This window comes from Amphibalanus amphitrite, unplaced genomic scaffold (assembly GCF_019059575.1).
Source record: "Amphibalanus amphitrite isolate SeventyFive unplaced genomic scaffold, NRLGWU_Aamphi_draft 000471F_arrow, whole genome shotgun sequence".
In the NCBI taxonomy this organism is placed as follows: Eukaryota; Metazoa; Arthropoda; class Thecostraca; order Balanomorpha; family Balanidae; genus Amphibalanus; species Amphibalanus amphitrite.
This window is the reverse complement of record NW_024881965.1, coordinates 319,193-343,826: the sequence shown is the minus strand read 5'-3', so window position 1 is coordinate 343,826 and position 24,634 is coordinate 319,193. Positions and strand designations below refer to the sequence as shown.

Genomic DNA, 24,634 nt, shown 5'->3' with positions numbered 1-24,634 from the left:
TGCGCAGCTTGTATGACTATTCGCCAGCGGTTAGTATAGGCATTGCGTACTGCGTATACGCAGTACGCAAAGCCCGCAGTCCCTTGACCGCAGGCTATATAAACCAGGTAGAACGCTCCCGAAGAAAAAGTGGTGACAAGCAATATTTAGTTGCCGCGACCCTCACTTGTTCAAGACTATATCCGCAAGCAGCATTTACAAGCTAGCGGAAATCGACCAATCGGCGTTCGGCAATACTCAACGCTGATTGGCCCGATGCTCGTGACGAAATTGCGGGGGACTGCAGCTATTCCCCTATGGTGTTTCATTGACTTATGACTTTTGAAGGGGATTTGTATCAGTTTTTGTTGGGTTTGAGACCATTTTTGAGCTTGGATATTCTTTCCGTGACCTTTGACTATATAATAACGACATTTAATCATGATATTTCTATATACTACCGGTGTCACATCGGCCAAAAAGACCGTAAGTACATGGGATAGACGGACCACTGCTGATGGGGCCACACATGCCGGCGTGTGGTCATCGGAGGCCCATGAGGGCTCGACATGGGCCCTTTATGGGTCGGTATAGGCCTATTGGGTCCAGTGCAGGCCTACCAGGGACCGGTGGCATATAATGTAAGGCTGTCTAGGGACGTTGAGGGCTCATGGGGCCATATAGGACCATTAGGGACCACATAAGCCAATCAGGGGTCCATTTAGGCCAATAAAGGCGCTTCAGGGACTTGAAGAGGCCATTCAAGAGCCGTGGTGCCTGGTGGGCCCATGAGGGGACGGCATTGGTCCATCAGGTGCAGTCAGGGGATGTTGTACGGGTTTCTCAGTGGCCCATTAGGGCATATCAGTGACCAATTTAGACCCAGCAGGGGGCTTTGTAGACCTATCAGGGGCTGGTGATGGTTTATCGGGGGCCAGCGTTAGTCCATCGGGGCACGGCATATGCCCATCAGAGGTGATTGCGGGCCCACGCTGAACAATGATGGCACTTCAACAGCCCCTAATGGATCTAGATTGACCCATGTTCCATGATGTGTCATGCATGCCCCTATGGCAGGCCTACTCAGACCCCTGATGGATGTTCCCGGCCTCTGATGACCCTATACTGAATCCTGGTGGGTCTCTAAGAGTCTCCAATAACCCTTCGTCAGCCCATTATTACCATACGCTGGCACTAGAGGCCCCACATCAGCTGCAGGGCAGTCCGTGCCAAGACAGCATGTCTTTTCGGCCGATATTACATCGGTAATATTAATTAAAATCATGATTTTATGGTGCCATTATATAGCTAACAGTCATAAGAAATATATTTCAACTCGAAAACAGCTCGAAACAGCATATAATCTTAAAGAAACCCCTCCGAAATCCAAAAGCCTATTCGAGTCCATAGAGAATAACTGCGGTCCCCCGCAATTTCGTCACGAGCGTCGGGCCAATCAGCGTCGAGCACTGCCGGGCGCTGATTGGTGGATTTTCCGCTAGCGCGTGAGTGCTGCTCGCGGAACAAGAGTTCGTCGACAATCCTCCACAAACGTCTGTCACCACTTTTCGTAATGTTAAACAGCCGGAGCGTACCCCCCTGCCCTTGACTATAGTCAAGGGAACTCGGGCGTACATCACTTAGTAATGCGATTTTCAAATTGCAGAAATGTTGTGATACCGATAGTGACAACGAAGTTGCAATCTAGTGTGGTTTCATTTATCAAAAACGGTCGTCGAGCAATCCAGATACACGTCGATGTTCGACGCATGATCATTTAGTACTCACGACTCTTTCGCTTGCTTACATTCCAGACTTCTGCTGCAAGTCCAAAATCAAAACAAATCCTCGCGCGCAGCTGCACGTGTCTGTTGTGGGCATAGTTCTTGCTGTGCCTTTCTGTCAATATTTTGCGGAAGTTCGCCTGTAAGTTTTAAATCTTTGTATTATTTGTTTAATAAGGAATGTTATGTTCGGCAAATCACCTTTCATCCCGCATCATTTGACTTGCTGTGGTGATAAGAAGTAACGACGCATTCGTCTACTTCGTCTACGCTGTTTTATTGCAATACTTTTTTACATAACATTGACATTGGTCGCACTCACACCCTTGAAGTAATAACAACTTTCTAGATTTTATTTTGCTTTTAAGAATATGCAGCCTTGTACTTTGCTATATTGTTATGTTTATCCAGCATGATGTCTCGAGAGCTGCGCTGAGTTGACATCCAACGACTGACCATGTTTCACAGCTGTTATAGCAATAGGTACTTGGGGTCGTGCTATTTTCTGGATTATTTGTCAGCTGGTGCCTTATGGTGGCGCTAGCAGAGCTTGTTATATATCATTGCTAGATACAAATGACTAATAATCTCTTATAATTCAGTAGGTGGAACTATGGTCATGAGTACCCAAATATAGGATTGTTCCCATTTTTGGGAACGGAGTTCCCAAATATGGGAACGGGCGTTCCCATTTATGAGAACGGGAGGTAATTTTTCGGCCGTTTGGCCACTTAAACTCATTAGTGCATCACGTCTCAAAAAAGTGCACGCTAATTTAAGTATCTACTAAGTCTCTATAAAATTATCTTTAATCTGACAGTTGAACAAGGAAATTGACCGTCAAATGATATTTTTAATGATTTTTTGAAATGACGGAATGGTGAAAACATGGGTTACACTACATTTAACATGCAATTTTAAGGAAAATGAAGCGTTTTTTACATTTTGAGGTCAAGTATAATAATTTTCGCCTGGTTATGAAGTTTCATACTAGCGACACCCGATGCTGACATATGCAAGCGAACACGCGGACAGTCCCGAGGTAATATTGTTGACATTTGGTGTCGAGGCGGACGACCGCGTAGAATGTGCGTGATTTTACCGAACTACTGTTGTAAACTCAGTTTAAGTGGTCGAAAATTATTCAACTGTATTTTATCAGCCCGGAAAGACATATTTTATTTGGATGCTAGCTGTTTAGCGTTGTTATATAAGGAGCGTCATGAGCGTGGTTTTTGTCTTCCGTGTTTCTAAGCATGATCGTTTTGGGGGAATTTCTCTTATATAGGTCGCTCTGTGTGGCTTATTTATAATTTCTATGCTGATTTCGATCATTCCTCGTGCCCATCCTACCAGGCCTTTTGCCACTTACACTCATTAAGGAAGGAAAAAACTAGATTTTCATTGGGACTAGGTGTTTTGAGGGTGTCACATATTCAGCGTTCCCATTTTTGGATACTTCCTTGTACTCGTCAACTATCGGTGATAAACAGACAGGTGCTTGACATGTCTCCACCCTCGGCACGGACGGTGGATATAGGTATGGAAGACCTTGTTGAACATCGCTGAGCGTTGTGAATTACGTAATCCTGCAGAGGGGGGGCGTGCCCGCTGCGAGATCGATGGGAATAAAAGCGCAGAAGACCGGGCGAAACATGCGACGGTCTTGCCGGAAAGGTCATCTGATGATTGTTGCGTTAACAATAATTTGCGGCGTTGGACGTGATGCTTGTTAATGAAAAGAGCCCCTGAAAGGCGTCGGTGAAATCGTTCCCAAGTTTGGGTACGCCGCTCCCATAATAAGGAACGCTTGCAGCGCTAGTCTACGAGAGCGTTCCCAAATTTGGGCTCGCGGCCCGGATGATGGACTGCTTTAGAAATAGGGGAACGATTTGAAACTACGATGGGCCTTACAATATCAAACTCTTCCCAACAATATTGAGACAAATATCAGGCGGTTCACGATCGTTTTATATTTTTTGGACGTCATTTAACGGTTCTTTTTCTTGTTTTAAATAATGCCTACATGGCGTTCCCATATTTGGGTTTATCGTTCCCAAACATGGGAACGAAAATGCGTTCCCGAAAATGGGTACGCTTGACCATAGTTCCGCCTACTGAATTTTTCTGAGTGCCTTTTTATGTGATCATGTCAATTTCCTACTGTGACTGTGTTTATATCAGTAAATAATATGGCTATCATATGTCGCCAGCTGGCCAGTCAGCTGATTTTATCCAGTTGTTAGTAAGGCCCTTATACTTGTGCTTTCAGATTTCATTGAAAAGTAATAACCACTGTGTGTTATAGCAATGTTATGCATTGTTATAAACACACATGCAATGCTGCATAGCAATGCATTGTTACTGTGCTTAGATTTCAAAAATTACAAAGTAACCATAGAATATTATCACAAATTCTAAACATGTAAAAAACATCCAGCAAAAATAAAAAATCATGCCATTTCATATCATCCTTCCTGCTCTTCCCGCGCCACAGGAGCCTTTCAAGTTTCTTCTTGAACCACCACAATACTGCAGCTCATAATTAGGTACTGTACTGTAATGTATTATGAAGAAGGGAAAAATTCACCATGTTGAAAGTGACCTCTCAGGCTCAAACAAACTGTAAGATCTAAGAAGTTTTTTTATAATTAGAATATAACAAAAACTAAGCTAACCTAACCTAATCTGGCAAAACTTAATGAAACCTTACCTAACCCAGAGCATTGTTACAGTGACTATTGATATCATCATACAGATTGGCTAAGATACCTTTGCACTCATTCATTGCCTTATTATTCAAATCTGATTGCATGGAAGTGTAAACAACTTGAGAGAAGACATGGTGCAAAAAGGTTGAAAAATTATTGATTTATAGGAAAAATGTAAGAAATGATGGTTTCTTGTGCTTCACCCAAAAAAGTACTGTTTCATTTATGCGGCCTTATTTTTTTAATCACTACTGATACAGGGTTGGTGGGGGTCATTTTACCCAAATTTTACCACTTGTAACCATTTTATGTGTTTTGGCTTTTAATGCTGATTTAGTTAGTTGTAGGGCAGTCCTCAATAATTATATATAGTAGTGATGTTGCTCCATTTTAGTCACCCTGTCCCCAGCCTGTCCCATTATTTAATTGTGCAGAAGTGCATCATACAGTTTATTGAGTGACGATTCTTTCAAGCTTGCAATGTGACCATACCTAGCCACAAGCTTGACTTGACCAAGCAGATGAGGCTCTCAAGATTTAAACATGACAAAGTGCAAGGATGGGATGGTTCTTTGATGATACAACTTCAGCTGACTGGCTCCAGCCTCCTGCCACATACACACATGACAACAGTACTCTCTCACACACTCAGGGACCACCAGACCTGTCCGTTCCGCCCTGTCTCGTCCCCATTCGTGTGCCCGCGCCCGCCTAGGTGCTCCGTCCGCCGCCCGCTATGTTCCTCCAGCCGCCCTGTCTCGTCCTCATCCGTGTGCCCGCGCCCGCCTAGGTGCTCCGTCCGTCGCCGGCCATGTTTCCGGAGGAGCAGGAGGCCATCGAGGGCGCCGAGGTCGTCGAGGCCGAAGAGGAGGACGACTTCTTCCTCGACGTGGACGTGTTGCAGAACCACGGCATCAACGCCGCCGACATCAAAAAGCTGAAGACGGCCGGCATCTGCACACTCAAGGGCATCCAGATGGCCACCAAGAAGAAGCTGTGCGCCATCAAGGGTCTGAGCGAGGCCAAGGTGGACAAGGTGAAGGAGGCGTGCTGCAAGCTGCTCAACAGCGGCTTTGTGACGGCGCTGGAGTTCAGCGACAAGCGGCGCTGCGTGTTCCACATCTCCACCGGCAGCCAGGAGCTGGACAAGCTGATGGGCGGCGGCCTCGAGTCGATGGCCATCACCGAGGCGTTTGGTGAGTTCCGCACCGGCAAGACGCAGCTGTCGCACACGCTGTGCGTCACCGCCCAGCTACCCGGCGAGGGCGGCTACACGGGAGGCAAGGTGATCTTCATCGACACCGAGAATACCTTCCGACCGGACCGGCTGCGGCCCATCGCCGACCGATTCAACCTCGACCAGAGCGCCATGCTCGACAACGTGCTGTACGCGCGCGCCTACACCAGCGAGCACCAGTACGAGCTCATGGACATGGTGGCCGCCAAGCTGCATGAAGAGGCCGGTGTGTTCAAGTTGCTGATCGTGGACAGCATCATGGCGCTGTTTCGGGTGGATTTCAGCGGTCGCGGCGAGCTGGCTGACCGGCAGCAGAAGCTGGCGCAGATGCTCTCCCGGCTGCAGAAGATCTCCGAGGAGTACAACGTGGCCGTCTTCCTGACCAACCAGATGACGGCCGACCCGGGCGCGGCGCTCTCGTTCCAGGCCGACCCCAAGAAGCCGGTGGGCGGTCACATCCTGGCGCACGCATCCACCACGCGCATCTCGCTGCGCAAGGGCCGCGGGGAGGTGCGCATCGCCAAAATCTACGACAGTCCCGACCTGCCCGAGTCGGAGGCGTCGTTCGCCATCACGTCCGGCGGCGTCACTGACGCCAAGGAGTGAGAGGATGGTGCGGAGATCACCGGTCAGTGACGGGCTCCGACCTCGGGGTCGGGCAGTGTGCGCCGGGCCGGTGGTGGTTGTCTGGGGATAGCGGATGACGTGAAGTGGTGATCATAGTGACTGAGCGTACCATGGACGACCAGCGGAAGAATGATGTTAACTAAGGCTTTTTGTGTTGTAGGGATGTTTCCAGAAAGTGTTTGTGGTGTCATTGCGATCTCCCGATATCATGCTACGTTGTTCGCCGTTACTGTTTGCCGACATTCAGGAGCGTGCATTTCCATCGTGAGGTTTTTAGCTGTCATCGTGCTGTTCCTTTTATGTTAGATTATCATTCGTTTGGTGATGACCGTTGACTGACTGGATAACATTTCCCTTTTCATATTTCTCTCATCAAGACCCATTGTATTTTGTCTGCAGTGCCTGTTTGTGTGCGAGTTGTTTCTTGTTATTGCATCATTCATTTATCGAATCTTCATCCGACATTCCGTTTGTGAGTAGGACACCGTCACATGCATCATTTATAGGCATCGATTCCTCATCCTGTCTCGCCTGTATGTCCGCTGCTGATCATCAACTTTTTGGAATAGATGCTGCTCAAAATGTAAACTTTTTGTCTTGCATGTGTAAACGTCGGCGCTGATGCATCTTGCTACGATCTCACCACCACTGTTCTGTTTGTGCTAGGGATGACTTAGATAACTCTCGCACCATATTGCCTCCATAAGTTCAGTTCACTGATCTCTTTCTATGCTACACCATACGCACAATCACTAAGTCATGAGACCATCTATGTTCATAGCGCAGTCATTGCTAATCCCGCTAGGAGAGCGCAGAGACGGTCCAGTCTCCGGGGCTCCGGTGCCAAGTGTCCACCTGCCGTGTCCGTTTCAGGTGAATGTCGCCCGCCACTGAGCCGGCGCCAGGGTAGCCGGGCGGCGCCGCCTGCCGCCCCGGGCCGACAGCCATGAAGAAGGTGCTGTCCCGGCTGGCCAAGGTGGGCCGCTCCTCCAGTCACGCGGCCGCCGAGCCGGCCGAGCGGGACCCCCAGGCAGACACCCCCGGCGGTACACCGGAGGAACAGACAGAACGACCGGCCGCCTACGATGTAAGTCAGGAGAGGTTGAATGAGGCGGGAACTTTAGTGGAAAACGCCTTTGGAAACAAAGTTTTTTAGGGCAAACTTTTGTTACGAAATTAATGAACCACCTCGTCAAATTTCTATGCTATAGCTATATATTTCTATGCTATATATTTTTATGCTATTTCTATAGCTATATACGCTCTCCTCATGTACGTAAACCCAGGTGCTTATTACAAATAATTCAGATAATTGCTGTGCGAAGGGTCGACTCATCCTGTACTTATCAGCCGTAAGTTGTGCCTCCTGCCGTGCGGCGCTGTAACCGCACCTCCCCCTCCCTCCGCAGTTGGTCGGCCGGGAGCGAACCCTCTCCGGCCTGCAGCGGGCCGTCTGGGACGGAGACGTGGCGCGCGTGCGCTCACTCACCGCCAAGTCCACGGCGGGGGTGCAGGCGCGCGACCGCGAGGGCCGCTCGCTGCTGCACCTGGCCGCCGCCCGCGGACACCGCGAGATGGTCGAACTGCTGCTGGAGAGACGGCTGCCCGTGGACGCTGAGGACGGCGACGGCAACACGCCGCTACTGAAGGTGCGGGAGGGGAGGGAGGAGAGGCACTGTAGCTGCTGTGATTACAGGGTTGGCATTTTTGCCGGCAAAAACTAGTTTATGCCATTTGCCGGTTTAAACCGGCTTTAACCGGCAAAAAGTGGCAAAAACTGGCAAAAACTAAAAACCATCACAATGATATGCCTAGACATGGATTTGAACATGAAACATTTTAAGGAGAATTCGGTGAAAGCTTTATGCTTTCAAACAGAAGTGACATTGACCGTTGAAGTGTTCTATAACTCAAAAACACTTTCATGGGCTTTCCATAAGGAACCAGTAAGACGCCTTTTGGGGTTGACAAATGAGCCAGTGCAAGAGTGAGTCCTGCACAATCAGAAGTGCGAAGGGGTATCTGCCACTGATATGCGCACGGCACCCTACCGTGGCAGCTTTGCCCCACTCTCCCCTACATGGAAATGCATTCTGTGGGGGATGTCTACCGACATGCATAGACATTTTAAGCAGGGATAAGTAATGAGGCAAACTTCAGAATGTTTGGTGCATCTCTATTTTGTACATTTCAGATCCATTCCTAACTAGAAAAGTTGTGGTTTGGGCCACCTGAGTTTTATCCAGTTTTGCCAGTTTTTGCCACCGGGATTTCTGCCAGCCGGTTTAAACCGGTTAAAACCACTGGCAAAAACCAGTTTTTGCCACCCCTTGCCAACCCTGGCTGTGAATATGGTTTGTAATATCAAATATGTATGGGTGAGATGCAATGGATAAATGGAGTGTTTTTATCATTGGTGAGAATCTTTCATAACAAGTATCGGACAGCAGGCTCTGCTAAAGAACAGGAACGATGGTTTTGCATCGGCATAGCTGTGACGTTTTGTCTGGAATATGACGTATCCTTCCTGACTGTGATGAGCATCCTCTTCAGGCCGCGGAGGCTTACAGGGCTTCCACGGTGCGCCTGTGGTGTATCCATTCTAACTGTGACTCATCCTTCAGGCGGCGGAGGCAGACAGCGCGGCCTCGGTGCGCCTCCTACTGGAGCGGGGAGCCAGCGCCAGCCACTGCAACCACCACCAGCAGAACGGGCTGCATGTGAGCTCCCGGCGCGGCGCCGAGCCCGTGCTGCAGGCGCTGCTTCAGCACGGTGCCAACGTCGACCAGGTGGACAAGGTAGGTCGGCGGGATGGACTGACAGGGTAGGGCGGTGAGGGTAGAGTTGACAAGCTGAGGCTGTGGGTGTGACAGAATGGACAGGGTACGGTTGTGGGGTGGACAGAGTGGAAAAAGGTAGGGCTGTTGCGGGGAACGGGTTGTTAAGAAGGGTGAGCTATTTTCATGATTTCAATGATTCAGTGATCAGATGCAGCTTTCGTGTGAACCGGACCATTTTATTACAATTTAATCTTCTGGACTATTCTCTCCATCCTCCCCTGTTCATGCAATCTCGAGTTCCATTCCTTCTTAGTGTTAGGTAGTAACATATCGTAGTCTTCTACCATCTCGACACACATTGCCGCCAGCCGTCCCCACCGCTCATCCGTCCTTTTCTTACACTCCCTGCCTTTGTCACGCAGGACGGCCGCCGCATAATCCGTTCCCTCTATCTCACAGGACGGTCATACGCCGCTGCACCTATCCGTGCTGCACGCGCACCCGGAGCTGGCGGCCGCCCTGCTCCTCCACGGCGCCGCGCTGGCGCCCGCCGACCGTGACGGGCGCACGGCCCTCCACCTGGCGGCCGGCCGCGGTCTCTCCGAGCTGGTGGCCCAGCTGCTCGAGGGCGGCGCAGAGGCCGAGCTGAGAGACGACGAGGGTGAGATACGGGTAACGAGAGTGAGATGGGGTGACGAGGGTGAGGTAAGGGATGACGAGGGTGAGATATGGATGACGAGGGTGAGATACGGGGTGACGAGGGTGAGATACGGAGTGACGAGAGTGAGATACGGGGTGACGAGGGTGAGAATGGAGAATCGGAGATGTGTGGTGAGCTGTTAGATAACGAAGATGACCTTCCTCTGGCTGGTGGTGAATTGTAAGTTGTGATTGTTGGACCGACACTTGGTCGATGAATTGCGATGTATTTGGGGAAGGGGTCAGCAATGGTGTATTACTTTGTAGAGTGCCTGCCAATATGCCGTTCCCTGACTTTTGATTTCGGATCTGCCGACGTGATCGGCCCCCTTCATCATCCCCCAGGCCTAGGCTGTTTGAGCGTGAGGTTGTCTTCTGTCCGACCGCCCTGACCTCCAGTCCACCACCTCCAGGTCTGACGGCCGGCGAGCTGGCCGTCCGGGAGGGGTTTCCGCACATACAGAGTCAGATTCGCCGGCTGAGTCGCCGACACCGCAGCCTCAGCCAAATGTTCAGCGTGGAAGACCTGGGCGTGGACGGACCGCCACCGGCAGAAACGGCGGTAAGGACACAGGCTCAGTGATTCGGCTTCTTGCTTGAGGGGCATGATTAGTCTAATGTGCTTTTGAAGTCAGTGATAGCTTTCCTGTTTTGGCATGCTTACTTATCGATCTGATTTCCGTAAAAAAAATATTGACACAATTTTGCATCATGCCTCAGTTTTATCAGTAACTTTTCACTTTCGTATCTTTATTTTTCATTCTAATAATATACAAACTATCACCAATTCCCGTTCTATCTCTCCCGTTCACAGAAGGTGCAGCGTCTGGGCTCGACGTCATCCGCCGGCGTTCCGACACCGCGCGTGGCCTCGTCTCTGTCCTCTGCCGGTGTACCCACCCCGAGACTGGCCTCCTCACTGTCGTCTGCCCGGGAAGCGGCGCCGCGGCTCGCCTCGTCCCTCTCCTCTGCAGGCGAGCCGGAGCCGGGCCCCGGCCGGCCCGACCCGGCCGCCACCCCCGCCGCCCCGATCAGCGTCGGCTCCGACTCCTGGAGCGACGACGACGAGCTCAACTTCGCGCCCCCGCCGCGGAAGGTGCGTACTGCGCTCGGGCCCGTGGGGAACGTTTTGCGAAGATGAACGGCATTTGTGGATGCCGCATTTTGTGATATTGTGCAGCGTGTAACTGACTTTTAATGTAAAGTATGACAGTGTCTTAATGCCTGTTTAATTATTTCCTTCTCAGAGTATACCGCCTAGTTGTCTCTAATAAGCGCCGCCCAACAGTCTTTTAATAAACGATGGCTTTTAAGTGTGCTGTCATTGCCTTCCAGTCTGACTCGCAACTGCACCGTACTTGTTTCTAATTCGTGCTATGTCCATTTTCAGCCGTCCATCCCTCTGCCGGCCTGCTTCCTGGCGGGGACGTCTCCGCTGCCGACCGACCGTGCTGGGGACCACGGTGGCGTTGAGCTTGCCTCCGGTCAGCCTCACTACAGCGACATTAGTGGAGTAAAGAGGCTATCCTCAGACAGCGGCGGCGGCGGCGACGGTGGACCGGCAGGAGACAGTGGCGCTGGTCCCAGAGATCAGCGGCGCACCAGCTGTTGGTCCAGTGGGTCCGAGTCTGAGTCACCCAAACGGACGGGCCGGTCCAGCCCCCGGGCTCGGCCCAGCTCTGAGAGAGGAGCGGAGGGACAGCGAGAGGACGTGGAGAGAGCTGATGGTACAGAGAACAGCTGCAGCGAGCCAGCCGTGTCACCGGTGAAACGACCGGACCCTCGGCCGGAGCGGGACGACAGCTGGGGAGATGTCAGTCCAATCCCGTTTGTAACCGCAGCTGGGGACGACTCGGGGCCGAAGCCCTCTGCGGTGGAGACGGGTGCCGGTGATGCCCCGCAGTCTGTCGGCCGCGCCGCCTCGGACCCTCCTGAGGTCGATCTCTCGGATGGTGAGGACAGCTGGGGAGATGACAGTCCCGTTTTGCCCCGGCCGTGGTCCAGCGGTCCACCACGTTTAAATTCAGACCCGGTGCCGGAGCCGGGGGTCGAGCGGGCAGACCCGGCGCCGGAGCGGGAGGCCGAGCAAACAGACTCGGTCTCCGAGGACAGCTGGGGTGATAGTGACGGCAGTCCGATCCTGCCCGGGTCTCCGTCCGACCGCGGTCCGAGTCGCAGGACCAGTGGCGTCCGCCCGACCAGCAGAGATGGCCCGGCGGACGGAGGGACGGGGCCAGTGAGAGAGACTAGTGCTGTGTCGGTGTTGGAAGACGGACGTGCTCCTATCGGGCGTCGACCGACGAAAAATATACCGCAGATCCAGCGTCCGTCAGAGACTGCGGACGATGGAGACCAAGAGGAGGAAGAGGATCTGAGCAGCTGGGGCGACGTTAGTCCAGTGCTGCCCCGCTCGCCGGCCGTCCCCCGCCGGGAGTCGCTGGCTGGGACCGCCGACCACCGCGCCTCTGATCCACCCCTGGCCCCAGCGGCTGTGAGGGAGCCTCCCGCACCGCCACAGCCGGCCGCCAGGGTCGAGAGACAGTCTTCCCCGGTGGCGCCGGAGGACAGTTGGGGTGACGTGAGCCCCGTGCTGCCCCGTTCACGTCCTGCCCGGCTCGCCACACCGCCTCAGTTGGGACGATCCCCGGCCGATCATACTGCCACTGCGGCTGACGACGAAGACTCACGTGGTGTTCAGAAGTCCGCGTCTGATGATAACCAGCCGGGCGCTGAAGATAGCTGGGGAGACGTCAGTCCGATTCTGTCCCGTCGGAGTGTCCCAGCGACAGCGGCGGCCAAGCAGACTGCCGAGGAGGATAGTTGGGGCGATACTTCGCTGCCGTCAGAGCTCGCCGCGGTGAGCAGAGGAGCCGCGGCGGAGAGGGGAGATACGGAACACATGGAGGCTGGCGGAGGGACGGAGACGGGAACACAACCTCCCGAACAGCCGTCCGATGAGGAGAGCTGGGGAGATGAGTCCCTGCCCGCGATGGGACGCTCCGACAGCGAGGGTGTTCCCAGTGAACGGCGTACGCTTCAACGAAGCCAAAACGAAATCAGTGGCTCGCTTTCTCGCAAAGGGAGCAGGGAACCTATCTCTGGCAATGTTTCAGCGGCCGCAAAAGTCAGTGAAGATAGCAGCTGGAGTGATCACTCGAGTAGCTTAGGCGACAAAGTCACGTGCAAATCAGGGGATGGACAGGATTTCAAACGGAGGCAAAGCTCAGAGACGCATGGTGAAAGTCGTGTGAAAACATCTGAATCGGCTGCGGGCTTGAGACGAGATTCATTTGTGAGCAAGAGACAGAAGAGCATGTCTAGCGAAAGTTCTGCGCCTCTTGTTGAAGGAACTCATGGTGATGCACCCGTGCGGTCTCTATCCCCCGTGGCACCTCCTCGGCGCCTCCCCGGCCTGACCTTAGACACTACTTCTTCGGAAGTCCCTGCACAGGCCGAGCCGGCGCGCCGTGCCCGCCTCAGCAGCTGGTGTGACGACCCTGTACCGCCGGCCGGTCCTGCTGCCCCTACCCCTGCCAGCGCGGCTCCAACTGCCGAGGACAGCGGCAGCTGGGACGACAGCTCGTCGGCTGGGGATGACGGAGGAAACTCGGCTCGATTGGTAGCCTCGCCGCCGGCGGAACGAGAAGGACCAGCTCCGTCGGAGCCATCGAGCCACCTAAAGACATCCGCTGATCCCGAGTCAGCACATCAACCCCAGTCATCAGTGCCCACAGCCGCCCTGCCGCTTGAGCCGGATTACGACACCTGGGACTCCTCGGTGGCTGAATCGGCCGCCAGCCCGCGGCCGGAGCCCGGTGGGACAGAGGACGGCGCTGGGACTGGCCCGCAGCGTCCCGTCCGCCGACGGAGCGTCACCTTGCTGTCGCCGCCGCGGTCCAGGGAGACGTCGGCCTCGGAGACGGCGGACGCCACTCACACTCAGGTGGGTACCGCCCCTCGGTAGTGCTCTCCTGCTGGAACAAGCATATTAACGTGCGAAGTGTTTTATGCGCTAGGTTTTTGGTTATTAGCTTACGTGTCATGGTGAAAACAAGTGAAGTTCTAAGCTGTTGATTGCTTTCCACAAACAATTTGTACTGCATCCGCCGGGTGATCGGCTCTTTTTCATATGACCTCGGTCTTATGAAATACGGCTTTTCTCTTGCTTGCTCCTAACAGGGGTCAATCTTCGTTGCAGTGTTCGACGAGCCTGGCTGGAACGCTGGGCCGTGACGGGACCCTGCAGGGCACTGACGAGCTCTGGGAAGGTAACGCTACCCTGCGTGCCGACGGGACGATCGGCGGCGGCAGCTCTCCGCGGGACGGCGGTCCTACCGACCCGTCTCCGCCGCCAGTGGAGCCGCCGCCGCTGCAGCTGGCGTCCCCTGACCGGCCGCCGCGGCTCGGCCAGCGCCGCGTGTCCGTCAGCCTGCCGCTGTCGGCCGACCGGGCGCTGCCGGTGACCGGGGAGCGGCGCCGGCGCGGCTCGGTCACCTCCGTCTCGTCCACCTCCTCTGTGAGCTCGCTGAAGTCGGTGGGCCGCACGCTGCGCGAGTGGCGGCAGACGCTACTGGCGCCGCTGCGCTCTCGGCGCCGGCGCCGCTCGCTCGAGCTGCCGGTGCGCCGCCACTCCATCGCCATCGACTCGTTCCTGACGGAGCAGGCGGAGCTCACGGCCGACGACCAGGTGGAGGACATGTACCGCGAGGAGGAGGCTCCGCGCCGCGCCGTCTCGCACAGCCCGGAGCCGGCGCCGGCGCGACCGCCGCGCGGCCGCCTGCGCTCCCGCTCGGTGGAGGCGCCGCCGCCGGCCGCGGCGCCGCGCCGACACCGACGCAGCGGCGGCTCGCTGGCCGACATCGTCGAGGCCGACGCGGAGGAGGAGGCTGAGGAGCGCCGCCGCCGCCGGGGCCGCTGGCGGTCGGCCGGCGGCGGCGGCAGGCCGGGCCGCCGGCTCTCGCTGGATGTGACGGCGCTGGGCCTGCCCCGCAGCCGGCACCGCAGCCTCGTGTCGCCGACCGCAGACCAGCGCGGCTCCGACGGGTGAGTCGTCCCAGCCGGCCGGCTCCCGAGCTGGCGCCGGTCATGTCATCTGCTGTTGGTGTTAGTGTCACATATTGGGCCAGTTTCACCCGGCCCCGATACGAACGGGTGGGTCTCACGTACTAATATGGTATCGTTATGATTACCGGTAATGATCTTCCTATGGACAGATCGGCACCTGAAGACATTTTGGTTAGACAGCCTGGTAATCATTTGGGGATAGTTAAAAACGTTCAGTTGTTTGTATTTCTGCTTGTTTTAATCTGTATCCCCTCTGGATGCCCTGGCGTGAAAGGAATGATGGACCCTGAGACAAGACCCGTCAGCCTTTAGAATAAAAGAAAATGCATGGGGGCTAGTCTGAGGTCGTAGTCAGTCTACACCACGGCTGCCGTTATGACTTCAACGCCACGGCTGGGGCAGTGCTTATGCGATTCAGATATTGCCCGTCCGCTCCCTTCGAGCCTTTACAAAACTGCATCCTCCTCAGGTTGATTCACTGAGGTTTTCCGTAAGTGGGCTGCAATTTTTATTCCACATGTGAAAGACATAGGACAGGACGGAGCTGCACAACACATGCCACTGCCAGACGTTACTGAGTAGTGCCTGGCAGCGGGGAAAGTACGTCCGCTGCCGGGCTCAGTCGTTGATGATCTAACCGCGGGCTCAGTCGTTGATGATCTAACCGCGGGCTCAGTCGTTGATGATCTGACCGCGGGCTCAGTCGTTGATGATCTGACCGCACTTGTGAACAACGATCCGCTTCAGAGGAACTCCCTGCGCCGTTCCCAGCGCCTCTATCTGAAACAGACATCATATTCATCAGTCATCGTATTTAAGATCATGTTATTCTTGGATGAAATTACTCTTTTTGGGTACATTGTAGAAAATACAGTTACTTAGCATGACGAACCCTTTCCGACCGATACGTATAAGTAAAGTATCCTATTCTCAATTTGAAGTTCCGAAGGTGACGTTTTCATAAAAAAACGCACACCTGTACGTATGTACGCTGTTTAATGGCCCTTACCCACACAATTCATGTAGCTGTGCTCATTTGCACAAAAATATGCTATCGCAAAGTTATACTCTAACCCAGTTCAAACTCGCACACCTTTGAGCCAGCCCGACTATGTAGTCTCACATACGCCCCGCTCAGCGCACTGACCTTCCTTAGCACCTGGAGGCCCTCGGTGACGAGGCCGAACGCCACATTCTTGCCGTCGAGCCAGGTGATTTTGGCGGCGCAAATGAAGAACTGGGTGCCGTTCGTGTTGGGCCCGTTGTTGACCATCGATACCACACCTGGCAGGGACGACAAGGGAGGGAATATGTGGCCAATAGTAGGATGAATGTATGGGCGAAAACATTTACATAGGATGGTGAGGTACTGTGTTACCTATGTAGAAACTGCAAGCAACCTGAAAAGACAGTCGGGGCATTCCACGTCAAATCAAACACCGAAATCCGTCATCCCCTTCGATTTTTCTGAAAATTTGTAGGCAGACTGGGCATGGTTCAAAACTGAGTTACGTATAATATTTTCGAAATTTGATAACGTATCGCCGAGATATAGGTCATCGAATATAGCGAAAAATGCCACACATCAATTTTTTAAATGGCTATAACTCTGGTTCCTTTTCTGGTATCAAAATGATATTAACAGGGTCTTATAGGCAATTGATAAGGCTTTGATTTTTAATTATGAAATTAAATTGAAGTGACCTTGAAATGCATTTGACCTTGAATTTAAACAGAAAAATTTTAATAGCAAAAAACACGTCACCTTCGATTTGGGTAATTTTTACATATTATGTCCGTCACCATGTTCCTAACCATCTGTGAAAAAATTGGAGTGGGCCATTCATAACTTTCGCGGCAAACGCCGTTTTCATGCATCAACATCACGCAACCGCGCGTGACCTTGAAAGACAGAGTCAAAGCATGCTTGCTTGTGTACACTTTCTGAAATGAATGATTGCTGATTAGTGATATCCCAAACTCTGCGAGAATGGAAATGCATAGTCATCGTAGTCAAGCAATCACGTTCCATAGTAAAAGTGTCTCAGGCAAACGGCATTTTGCGGTGAATTTTGAGCCGTGTGGAAATGCATCATGAAGTAAATTCAACGAAAACATTATCACGCAACGATATCTTAACCCTAGAACGCCTAGGGGGGGGGGGGGTTGTATCAACCCCCCCCCCCTGAGGTTTTTTCGAAGTGCACGCTAAACGGCTTGTCGTAGCGGGCTGAAATTTTCCATACCCTCTGGGGCAACCTTTGCGCATCTTTTGCCGAAAAAAAATTGATCGGGTCATGTCAGGTCACGGAGTTATGACGTCATAAGAGGTACAGCCTCCGGCCGGATTTTCACAAACTGAGTGCCAACGCCCGAGGTTTCCTGCCGGTGGTACGGACATCGGTTGATGGATCGTGATGAAACTTCCCATGCATGTTGGGGCAAGTATTGGCTATCATATGGTATAAGAAACTTGACCGGGTCAGGTCAGGTCACGGAGCTATGACGTCACAAGAGGAACAGCGTCCGGTACTATTTTTGAAAAGCGCCCGAACCACTATTTTGCTAATTCTTGTCACCTCAATGGGAATATGCAGCAATATTAGCTTCTATAGGGAGCAAATGGACCTCCCAAATCCAAAAATACAATCAGATTTCAAAAATTTAAATTTTGATTTTTCGAATTTCTGCCGCCGACTGTGACCTTGCCGACTTCCGGCGCTCCCAACGCGCCATTTTTAGAGCTAGGGAAACGAAATACATACCAAACGATAGAGAATTGATCAAGGAACACGATAGTGAAGGTTTCAAGTCGATATTTCCCACCGTTTTGCCGCAATCGTCGCTGAAAGTTGAAAAAAGTCTATTTTTCCGAAAATTTGACCTTTGACCGGTCAAAAGTAGGTCAAATGTTGACCTAGGACCAAAAAATATACCACCAATCGCGAGATCTCGTTGAGAGCAATCCGTTGGTTTTTTCCGCTAAGCTCTACGACCTTCCGTTTCGAAACGCCAAGGGGGGGGGTCGTAACAACCCCCCCCCCTGGTCGTTCGTGTTATGAGAAATGGCCTGGTCGTGCGAGGGTTAACGTCTTTTGATCTTCACTATACGAAAGAACATACATTTTCTAGTATGTATGGCGAATTTCTAGTTAATCCAATAATAAATATGGCAGTTAGAGGCCTGCTAAGAGTAACATGTCGCCGGCTGAGGCGGGCTCGGCCGATGCGGGAAACGCAGCAATCACAATTTTGTTACGGAGCGAGCGAAGCGAGCGTAGTCTTTCCTTAGATTAACGGAAATTTCTGAGTATGAGCGGCCGGCCGGCCGGCCGGCCGGCCGGCCGTGGTCACGCTTTTGCGACGCTTATATCTCAGCAACCACTTGACCGATTTACACGCGGTAATTTTTGTAGGGTAGCTTCATTCCTTCTACCAAGTATTGCACTATTCCCGATGCATGTGGGTGACCCCTTATGCACGTGCCACGTGGAAAACGAAGAGGTGTCACTTTTGTAATTGTTGCAATATCTCGGTAACTACTAGGCCGATTGCGCTGAAAGTTGGCATGTAGGTAGGCACCCACTAGGCAATGCATATCTATGTGCCAGAGTTGGGGTGCTGCTGCACGTGCGCACGTGCAGGGGTCGATTCCAGATCTCGAGAACGGCTGGACCGATTGCGCTCAAATTTGGTACATGGTTAGGGACCGGTTAGTAGGGTGCCGTGCACAAGTCAGTTGGGACCCATTTTGCACGTGCGCACGTGCAGGGTGCCGCTTCCAGATCTCGAGAGCGGCTGGGCCGATTGTGCTCAAATTTGGCACATCGCTAGAGACCGGTTAGTAGGGTGCCGTGCACAAGTCAGCTGGAGGTACCCCCTCGCGATTTCGCACGTGCGAGGCCCACCCTCTCGCTCGCTCCGTTAGTCGCCCCAAAAGGCGTTATACTGGTGTTTACACGTTCATATTTCAATTGTTTACCAATCGATTTTCAAAATTCTTTCACCATAAAATTGCCTGTACCTTTCTTAGTCTTCTCACAAAATTTGACGCGAATCGAACGTAATCAGCGGTAGGGAGCGCGATGTAAAGACGGAACCGTTCCGTCCCGTCCCGGCACAGTCTACAATTCAGGCGGCGCGTAGCGGTCGGCGCCGGCTGCCAGTCGCCGCGTCGCTGCGGCGACGGGATGTTCACTTTACACCGCTATTACTAGAACAGTTGTGAACCGATTTTCTTATTGCTTGCACGATGAGATGTCCAATTCAATTCTTGACAGGTAGCCATAATTAATTTCGCATTAATCTTATGAGATATTGGCGAAAAACAGGAGGGGTGGGCGAAATTCACTCTTCCCCCTCCACTGCGCGTGCTAACATACGTTTGCATATGTGCAATTTTCTTCAAAACTTATGAATGGCCCACTCTAATTTTTTCACAGGTTGTTAAGAATATGGTAGGCAATAAAATATATGAAAATGAGCCAAATCGAAGGTGACGTGTTTTTTGGTATTTTAATATTTGTGCTTAAGAACAGAGTTAAGCAAATTTCAAGGTCATATATTTAAGTAGGTGCAATTCTAAACAAATGCTTAAGAAATTAACTAAACAGTAAGGTTTATTTCATTCAAATCAAACAAGTACAACCAAAGTTATGGTCGTTCAAAAATATAAAGATGCAACATTTTGTAAAAATTTGATGCCCTATATTTAGAAGACCTGTAGTCAGAATGTGCAAAAAACATCAATGTAATGTCCGGGGCCACACAGGAACTCGCTCACAAATTTATAATGAAATCGCTGATGGTAAGGTGCAAAACAGCCGATTTTTGTTTGATTTGACGTGGAATGCCCCAGTCGTATCTGCCGCCCCCCCATCCCCATTCCATACGAATTTAATCCTTACTGCCTCATTTACGACTAAAGCGTTCCGCGCTGGCTGAAGCTGAGCTCTGCGCCCTGCGGCACAGCCTACTTCCAGGCGCTTACTACCAGCGCCATCTATGTGAGAGAACGCGCAACGGAAAATTTGTGCTATGCGGCGCAGTATGCTCTCAGGCGTCGACTACTAACGCCACCTAGGAGCGGGGAACGGAACGCGCAGCGGTGGGCTATGCGTTCCGTTCCCCACTCGTAGATGGCATTAGTAGTCGACGCCTGGAAGTATACTGTGCCGCATGGCGCGTACTCCTGGCCCCAATGGGTGCGAAACACAGTAAAAGGCGTACCCCATGTAAGTAAGTAAAAGTTTTTCAATGTCTCCCGTTGAAGTTAGCTCATTGTTTCTCCGCCGTCCGATACCTGGCTCGCTGTGGTGCATGTCGAAGCTCTCGTCCTCGAACAGTCGGTCGTATATGGAGAGCGGCGCCTGCTTGTTCCGGCCGCCGAAGGTGACGTCGCCGCCCTGGCAGACGAACCGCGGGATGACACGGTGGAACAGAGTGCCCTGTGGACGGAGTGTAAAGCAAATACGGTCAAACGTCAGACGGCTCTGGTGACGCGCTGTAACAGTGTGCCCTGTGGACGAAGCGGATCATGCGGTCAGACGTCACTGAAGACGCGGTGGGCGGTTTGGATTGTGGGTCAGATGTGACTGTTGACTGAAGCTGGCCAAAATTAGTTCACCTTTGTATCGCTCACTTGGCACCGGCTCACCTTGTATCCGAAGCCGTACTCCCCGGTGCAGAGCGATCGGAAGTTCTCGACTGTTCGAGGCGCCAGGTCGGCCCGGAGTAGAATCGTCAGCCGACCCAGCGGACGGCCGTCGGCCTCGATGTCCATAAACGCGCTGTGGGCACGAGGGGTCGGTGTGAGAGGATGTGAAACGCGCACCGACACAATGAACAGACGAGCAGCGGACTGTCCGGCAAAACTGTTGTTAGGGAATTCTGAGAAATGTTTGGCACGAAAAAAAGCCTTTGCCTACATCCACTTACAGTTAGCTGGGAGAAGATAAGGTCGCTCTACTCACAACGGGTTGGATGAGATGGGTGACGGCGTGCGGACGATGTTGCAGCTGCGGCAGGAGGCGCCGCGCATGGCGCGCTGGTACAGCTGATCGCCGGGCAGCGGCGCCGCCGGCGGCCGCCAGTTGGGCCGCGTCTGACGCACCTGGTTGTCGGCCTGCTCCGTGTAGCGCCGGCGCGGCGCCGCCAGCGCGTCAATGCGCGTCAGCAGCTGTCGGTGGCGGCGGGCGGCGGCGCGCGGCGACGGCTGCGAGCGGCCCGGGCTGGCCGGCGGTGACGAGTCGGGGCTGATGACGGCTGTCACCCGGTGGATGACGCGGCGCACGCGCTCGGTGCGGTTCTGCGGCTGCTGGTCGCCCACGCACATGGCGCAGCTGGCCTGGGTGGCGCGCCGCTCGGACGTGCCGCCGCTGTCGCCGGGCGTGGTGATGATGTTGGACGCGTTGCCGCGGCTCAGGTGGCCGGGCGGCTCCTTTACCTTGCCGCGGAGCCGCTGCAGACGGCGGCGCGCAGCCGTCTTGCGGCCGCTGCCGGGCCGCGCTGGCGGTCGGATGGTGGTGGTGATGGCCCGACTGTCCGGCGGTCCCGGCGGGCCCCGGCCGCCGCTGCGCTGACTGCGCTGACTGCGGGGAGTGGCCGGGACTGATCGGCGGCCACTGGAGCGCGGCGCTGACGGCGGCGGCTGCCGGCCGGACCCCGGCGGCCTCTGCGGCTGCTGATGGCCGGATCCCGACGGCCTCTGCGGGGGCTGGTGGCCCGCTGGGGACGGCTGCCGCTGTTGCTGCTGCTGGTTGGAGGCGGACTGCCGCTGCGGCTGCTGCTGGCTGGATGCAGACTGCTGCCGCTGCTGCTGCTGGCTGGAGGCAGACTGCTGCCGCGGTGGGGAACCGACCCGTCGCTGTGCCTCGATGGCCGCCGGCCGCAGTGGCGGTGACGGGGAGCGGTTTCTGCCGGGCGCCAGCGCCGCCCTGGCCACAGTGCGGTCGGTCAGCGGCCTCACCAGCGGCCGGACGGGCGGCTGGTCGGGCCCGACGGCCACCCCGCTGCCGCTCCCGCTGACGGCGAACGTCAGCTTAGCGGCCCGGCGGCTGGTGGAGCGGCTGTCGGCGCTCCGCTGGATGGTGTGCTCGCTCTTTGAGCGTCCACTGGGCGTCCTCTCCGGCGAGGGAGGAGGCTTAGCGTCCCGGGAGGTCACCGTTTCACTCTGAGTGTGCTGCACTGTCTGGGTGCTGCGCTCCGCTAACTCAACGTATTCGATCTTTGGGTTCGTTGGCCTCTTTTTGAAGAATACTTTCGTGGGTTGGGTGTTGTCGGAGTAAGATGTTCTTTTGTCTTGAGAACTAGTTTCGATTTTATGCTTTCGTTCGTTCGTCTCTACTTCGGTGTCGGAGTGATTCTCTCTTTTGGTGTCTGTGTTTGCAGGCTTGGTTGGCCTCCGCTTTTTCGTTTTTGTCTCTTTGCTTGCAGCGTTATTTGATGAAGTAGCTTTGCTCCCGCCATTTACTCTTTCAGGTCTGATAGAATCTCGTTTTTCGCTGTCAATTTTTACAACTTCGCAAATAGGCTCAGCAGCATGATCGGGGACTTTGGAAGCATTTTGTTCTGCTTTACCTTCGGCTTCCTTTGTGTCTGGTCCAGCTGGCGCTTTTACTGGTTCAGCTGTTTCTTCATTTTGGCCTGGCGTAGTATCATTCTTCTCGGGATTATTGCGCTGGACAGCGGTCGCGTTGTTGGCTGCCTGTTCAGTGATGGGTGAAAGTTTGGGTGCAGGCATTGGCTTCTTACTCCGTTGAACTTGGTTTCGTTCGAGCTGTAAAGTTTGGGTCAGTATCTTTGACTCGTTCAATTCTTCTCCGATGACATTACTGACGTTCCTGGGTTCTGACGCTGATATTTCCTGCACCTGAGGCGCCATCGTGTGGTGCACCTTCTGGTGGGCCTGCACCGAGTACTGACTGATGAGGACCGGTATTTTCTGGTTGTTGATGGTGATGTAGGGCGCCGTCTGTCTCGATGCGTATGTGACTGGTGACTCCTGCGGCTGGCTGGTGGTGACCCAGAAGTCGCCGGCGGCCTGGCCTGTGGGCCGGGTCAGACCGAGCGCCGGCGCGCCCCCGCCGCCGGCCGCCGCTACGCTGTTGGCTCTGCCGGGCGTCTGGCCGGCCGCGGCAACCGCTCCGCCGGCGGTCCGGTCGGCGCGGCGCACGGCCACCCAGGGCTGCAGCGGCGGCAGTGCGGCCGGCGGCGCCAGCTCTGTGAGCGAGCGCTCCAGCTCGTGCACCTGCTCCACCAGCTGGGAGCTGGAGAGCTCGGGGCGCTCCTCTGTCACTGCTGCTGTTGGGGGCGGCTGACCCAGCGCCCGGCTGGCCGACCGCTCCAGCTCGGCCAGCGAGTGAGTCAGCTCCTCAGCGGAGATCAGCCGCTTCAGCTGGGCGGCCGACGGCTCGAGCGCGGCCGCCGGCGACGGCTGCCGCTGGCGACACGCCTTCCAGTCCTTCAGACTCTCCGTGTCCTGAAATCGCAGCGCTGGCTGTGTATGAGGAAACGAGGGTGCAGGTTGATCTGTTTTCGAACTTCTTAGTATTGATGCATTAAGAAAGAAGTTTGTGGGAATTAGAATTGATGACATTTTCTTTGTCAGTTAAATATTTTAGCAGTGGTATTCTGCAACGATGTCCTGGGTTAGGCACCTGAGAAGTGTCGTTGAACTTACGATAATTTCTGTCTTCTGCCTTTAATTATCATAGAGCGTAAACAATAAACATGCTAGTCCACGGCTGAAGTCGCCACTGGCGGCAGGTCGCAAACACAACAAGCAAGCAAGCAACATGCTAGCTAATTATGAAGCATTAATTACGTCATTATCCCTGGTTCTGTAGTGACACTACATACTCACTGGTCCTATGTCCGTCCGAATGCCGTGCGTGTCGATTCCCATCTTCCTTCGCTTATACAGCAGTCGCTTGGTGAGGATTCGGTATGCCCTCGGTGGGTCGGTGTCGACAACAGGCCTTACTTTGAGTAGCTGCGAAGTAGAAACATTTGAATCACTCAATTCTTGTCTCTTAGTTCCGTGAGACGCTGGCCGGCTAAAACGCTGGCCTAAATCTAAAAGGAGCCAGCCCCAGCTACCCTATGCCTTCACCATTGACCATGTATTGCTAAATGCTAATGCCACTTTGGTTAGATACATCTGTTTATTCCATATCAATCATTTTTTATTTTATTATTTGGGCATAGCTTATACTATACCATCTTGTTTTGCTTTCAACTTATCAAAAATCACCTTCTGTACCTATCTCTTTGTTACACTTTCAGGGCCTAGGTGGCGCTGGCAATTTGCTTTTTGCTGAAGTTGGGGACTAGGTTTATCTAAAATGAACTTCAAATTATATTTAGACTCACCCGATTGCGGTGCTGGTCGTAGCGACTATTCTCCTGTCGTTTTGCCCACTTCTTCCCTTTGAAGTATGTTTGCGGATTTTGAAACAAGTTTGGAAAAAAGCCCATGGATATTCTTGGCAAAATGGTCTCAGAACTTCACGGATAATTCCGCACGTGGCTGCATTGGTTTTCAAACAGTCGTTACCGCATGGTTTCATGATTTAGCACAAGGAGGTTCAAACGCTCATGTTAACCCCAATATTGACAATTTAGCATGTTCTCAGGTGTCGCTTTAGGCCTATATCTATGTACCTTGTGTTCAGTGGTGTTAATTTTTGTCTTTTTATTTGTAAAAATCGCCATTGCTGAAATCATCTATCGCTGGCATCCTCGTGCCTTGTT

At 53.4% G+C, this 24,634-nt stretch overlaps 3 protein-coding genes across 3 annotated transcripts; 2 read left to right on the top strand and 1 right to left on the bottom strand.

Moving 5' to 3' along the window:
* The first annotated feature begins 1,504 nt into the window (after positions 1-1,504).
* On the top strand, positions 1,505-6,926 carry LOC122392138 (meiotic recombination protein DMC1/LIM15 homolog). Its single transcript, XM_043386707.1, has 2 exons — positions 1,505-1,905; positions 5,265-6,926. Exon 2 carries the CDS (start codon positions 5,286-5,288, stop codon positions 6,315-6,317), a length of 1,032 nt encoding a protein of 343 aa, XP_043242642.1. The 5' UTR covers positions 1,505-1,905; positions 5,265-5,285; the 3' UTR covers positions 6,318-6,926.
* A 291-nt stretch (positions 6,927-7,217) lies between these two features.
* Positions 7,218-14,864, top strand: LOC122392145 (SH3 and multiple ankyrin repeat domains protein 1-like). Its single transcript, XM_043386712.1, has 9 exons — positions 7,218-7,425; positions 7,748-7,987; positions 8,963-9,136; positions 9,578-9,779; positions 10,231-10,379; positions 10,632-10,913; positions 11,208-13,760; positions 14,016-14,551; positions 14,810-14,864. The coding sequence occupies exons 1-9, from the start codon at positions 7,285-7,287 to the stop codon at positions 14,862-14,864; spliced, it is 4,332 nt and encodes a 1,443-aa protein (XP_043242647.1). The 5' UTR covers positions 7,218-7,284.
* Positions 14,865-15,365: 501 nt separating this feature from the next.
* On the bottom strand, positions 15,366-24,583 carry LOC122392154 (serine/arginine repetitive matrix protein 1-like). The gene is made up of 7 exons (XM_043386730.1): positions 24,254-24,583; positions 23,745-23,873; positions 20,854-23,360; positions 20,538-20,670; positions 20,184-20,328; positions 16,029-16,165; positions 15,366-15,661 (listed from the first exon to the last, which is right to left on the bottom strand). The coding sequence occupies exons 1-7, from the start codon at positions 24,356-24,358 to the stop codon at positions 15,581-15,583; spliced, it is 3,237 nt and encodes a 1,078-aa protein (XP_043242665.1). The 5' UTR covers positions 24,359-24,583; the 3' UTR covers positions 15,366-15,580.
* Between the last annotated feature and the right edge of the window lie 51 nt (positions 24,584-24,634).